We start from the raw sequence: 3,686 nt of genomic DNA, 5'->3' as shown, positions 1-3,686 counted from the left end.
CGCTCAGCTCTGCCCTCCTTCCCCAGGTGGCTGACGCAGAAGGGTGCCCGACAGAAGAAGATCAACGAGTGGCTGGGCATCAAGAACGAGACAGAGGAGTGAGTGTCCTGCTCGTGTGCTGTGGGGTTTGGGGGATGTGGGAGCACAGGCTGCCAGCTGGTTCTGCCTGTGCTGCAGCCCTGGGGACATCCCAGCTCCCTGACCGGGGGATGAAGATGTCTTCCCTGCTGGATGGGCGATGGTAGCTATCAGTGTGGGGGTGGTGTGGGAGCCTTGTGCCCAGATTCAGGGAGTCTGACCCTGCCTGTGCTCGATTGCAGCCAGTACTCCATGATGGATGACGAGGAGGAGCTGCCCCACCACGAGGAGCGGACGTGGTACGTGGGGAAGATCAACCGCGTGCAGGCAGAGGAGATGCTGTGCGGGAAACGGGACGGCACCTTCCTGATCCGTGAGAGCAGCCAGAAGGGCTGCTACGCCTGCTCTGTGGTGTGAGCATCCCTGTGCAGGTGGGATGGGATGGGATGGGATGGGGCTGGCCCAGGTTGTGTTCCCACATCGCTCCACCTTCCCCTTGCCAGATCCTGGAGGTGACAGCTCCCATCTGCCTTGGCTTCTCCTGCCAGGGCCAGGTGTATCTTTATGTTGCTTTGGTGGCCCTGCTCATGCTCCTCTGTCCCTGTGCCACTGCTGACCCAGGCTCCCATGTCTCCCTGGCAGGGTGGACGGTGACACCAAGCACTGCGTGATCTACAAGACAGCGACGGGCTATGGGTTCGCTGAACCCTACAACCTCTACGCCTCCCTCAAGGACCTGGTCTTGCACTACAAGCACACGTCCCTGGTGCAGCACAATGACTCCCTGAATGTCACGCTGGCTCACCCGGTCCTTTCCCAGCCACCAGCCAGATGAGCAGCCCATACACAACACAACAGCTGCCTTCAGCTTCTCCCCAGGGCGCTGCTTTCTGGCTCTGGACTCTTGCACCCTGTATAGTTGAGTCTCTGTGCTCCTGCTCCTTCAGAGCCTCTGAGATGTCTGTGACCGTTCCTGATGTCCCTCTTGGTCAGTAGCTGAAACCCGTGTTGGCTGATGGGACAGAAAGGCTGGGCTGTAGATTCCCAGTGGGCTCCAGCCTCTAGGAGGTGGGATCCAGTTGTGATTGAATTGCTGGGGGCAAGCACAGCCCCCTCCCCTTCCCTGATAAGCAGGTCAGATCCCCTTCTTGCTGGCAGGTCGCCCCGCTACGCATCACTGTAGAGCTTTGGTTCCTGATTCCTCGGTGCTGTGCCCGAGGGGTTCCCTGCCTGGACACCGGAGGAGGCGGAGGAGGAGGCTCCATTGAGCGTGTGCATCCTTCACTCTCGCTTCCCTCGGTGGCCTTGCAGGCTGTGATGGTGTCTGGTACGAGGGGTGCTGCTCTTGCATGCAGAGACACACTTAGGAAGGAGAATCCTCCATGGGGCTCCCCGGCCGAGATCCTCGCTCCGTGCTGTGCCCCACCTCGCCACCATTCCCTCCTGTCATAACCACCTCTGGAGTGTTGCTGCCTGGGCAGGGAGGATCAGCTTAGCCGTGAATCTCCCGCCTTAGTTGTGCCAGTGAAGCTGTGAAATCCGTGTTGGTACCTGTGTTTTTCCTGGCAGCATCTGTGGGATGCACAGCTCGTTGTTTCCGGCCGGTTTCGGTGACTCTGCACACGTAACCCGTTGAAGCTGACTGTAGCTCTGTAAATATGGTTCTTTTTGTGACCAGCTGCTCCCCTGGTGCTGGTGTTTGCTGAGCTCCCAGTGCCACCCCCAGCATGGGCAGCAGCTGCCAGGCTGCCACAGCCTCGGGCCCTGCAGCTGTAGCAGGAGAGGGCCGGAGTCCAGCACACACTACGAGCCCTACCTGGAATGAAGGACCTCTCTGCTGCAGGAGGACACATCTGTGGGGCCCAGGGCATGCTGAAGTGTATCTGCATGATGGTGAACTACGAATGCAAAGCACTTACTATCGTGGGTACTGTATGGGGGCTGGGCAGGGCTGCCCACCACAGCTGGCTGCTGCGGGCAGGGCTCTGTGTCTGAGCTCAGAGGGCCCCAGGGCAGCCCAGGTGGGCCTGGAAGAGCTTTAAAAGCTGAGCTGAGAGTTGAGGCTGTGGTGGCATTTGCTTTCCTGGGTTATCTCGGCTGCCTGGCTGGAGGAGAGCATTCTTGGTCCTCTTGATTTGCCAGAGTGGCTCGTTCCCTCTCAGAGGCTCCTCCTTGGGACAGGCTGGTGGATGCCATGGACTTTGGTGCTTCTGTTTCCCATTGCAGCTTGGATTCTGCCGGATCCATGGGATGCTCTGTGCTCGTGCTGTGCCTGCATCCTGCCCTTGATGTGCCACCTGCGTTGGGGACCACGCTGTCCCTCCCTCTCCGGCCTGCTCTGCTGCTTGCCTTGGTCTGGGCAGGTCCCCAGATCCTTCTGGAGCTGGGGTTGCTGGAGCAAACATCCCATTCCTGGTTGCTTGTGGCAGCTCTCCCATGCTCAACTGTACAGCCCCCGTTCCCTGCGTGTCCTCTCCAGGCCCTGGGCCCTGGTTTTGGGTCTGATTTGTCAGTGTTTGGTGCTCAGGTGCAGGCAGTGAGTTGGGGGTTGGTTTTGGGGATCACTTGGGAAAAGCTGCCAGGGATAATTAAGGGAATAGTTGGGGCTTGGGCATGTGAGAGATGAGGGCACATGGGACTGGGGCAGGGAGGCTCAGTCCTCACAGCCCTTTCCAGAGGCCTCCTGTGGAGTGGCCAGGGGGGCTGCACCAACACTCCAAAGCTTTGTTAGTGTCCCACACCTTTTCAGCCTGGGGACTCTGCTGGTCCTGTGCTTATCCCTGCACTTCCAGCACATCCCCACATCACAGGACAGGATGCAGGCAGATGGGATCCTCAGCCTCTCACCCCATGGGCTCCACGTTCTTCGACCACCACCCCTCAACGTGAGCTTGGGGCCAGTCCTGCTGGAGGGTTTGCTCCCGGCTCATGCCAGGACCTGCTGAGCATCCGGGAGGGTCTCAGCTTGAAGCTGTCACCTGTCAACACTCGCTTGGTGCTCACCTGGCTCTGCTGCCCAGGGAAATTCCAGCTTCTCTTTATCCTGTGTTTTTATCCTTTTGGCTGAATTTCTGTTCTCCCCATGCTGTCCCCTCCTGCTGTCCAGCCGCAGCCCAAGGGGTGTCATGGTCACCCCTCTGCACCTTCCAGCACTGCCTTCCCTGCCCGCTGGCGGCCTGTCCTTGACAGGGCACTGCTCACGTCCTGTGTACGACGAGGAGGAAGATGCCCTTCCGCAGGGCTGCCTTTCCCTGACGGTGCTTCACTTGGCTCCCTGAACAGCAGCTTTTCCCTGCTCTCCCCGGGGTGGAAGCCCCGCCTGGAGCTCCCCCAGCATAAGCTCGTTGTGATTTGTCCTTTGCTGCTTTGGCTCGTTCTGAACCCGGCCATGTTTCGAGGCGCTGGGCTGTGCTTTGCTGCTTATGACCCCCACGTCCCCCAGCCGAGCCACACACCTGCGTCCCGTGGGTCTTCCTGCTCCCCGGGGCACAGTTTGGGGCTCATCCCTCCATGTCCCTGCTCGGGGGGCTCCAGGCTCCCCCATTTAACCCCCAAGGGCTCTGGTGTCAGCTTTGTGCTCGGAGAGGACGTGGCGGCTCGTGAGGTTT

At 59.9% G+C, this 3,686-nt stretch overlaps 1 protein-coding gene across 2 annotated transcripts in view; it reads left to right on the top strand.

The window, feature by feature from the left end:
• The window catches only part of PIK3R2 (phosphoinositide-3-kinase regulatory subunit 2), a 15,823-nt gene extending 13,684 nt beyond the window's left edge, over nucleotides 1-2,139 (top strand). For both annotated transcript variants that reach the window (XM_008641004.2, XM_017743839.1), the window contains exons 14-16: nucleotides 27-98; nucleotides 321-491; nucleotides 721-2,139. In XM_008641004.2, coding sequence (XP_008639226.1) covers nucleotides 27-98; nucleotides 321-491; nucleotides 721-913 — 436 coding nt within the window. In that variant the 3' untranslated portion in view covers nucleotides 914-2,139. The remainder of the gene's footprint in view (nucleotides 1-26; nucleotides 99-320; nucleotides 492-720) is intronic.
• Nucleotides 2,140-3,686: the final 1,547 nt, after the last annotated feature.

This window comes from Corvus brachyrhynchos, unplaced genomic scaffold (assembly GCF_000691975.1).
Source record: "Corvus brachyrhynchos isolate BGI_N302 unplaced genomic scaffold, ASM69197v1 scaffold219, whole genome shotgun sequence".
Lineage (NCBI taxonomy): Eukaryota > Metazoa > Chordata > Aves > Passeriformes > Corvidae > Corvus > Corvus brachyrhynchos.
This window is presented reverse-complemented; position numbering and strand designations above follow the sequence as displayed.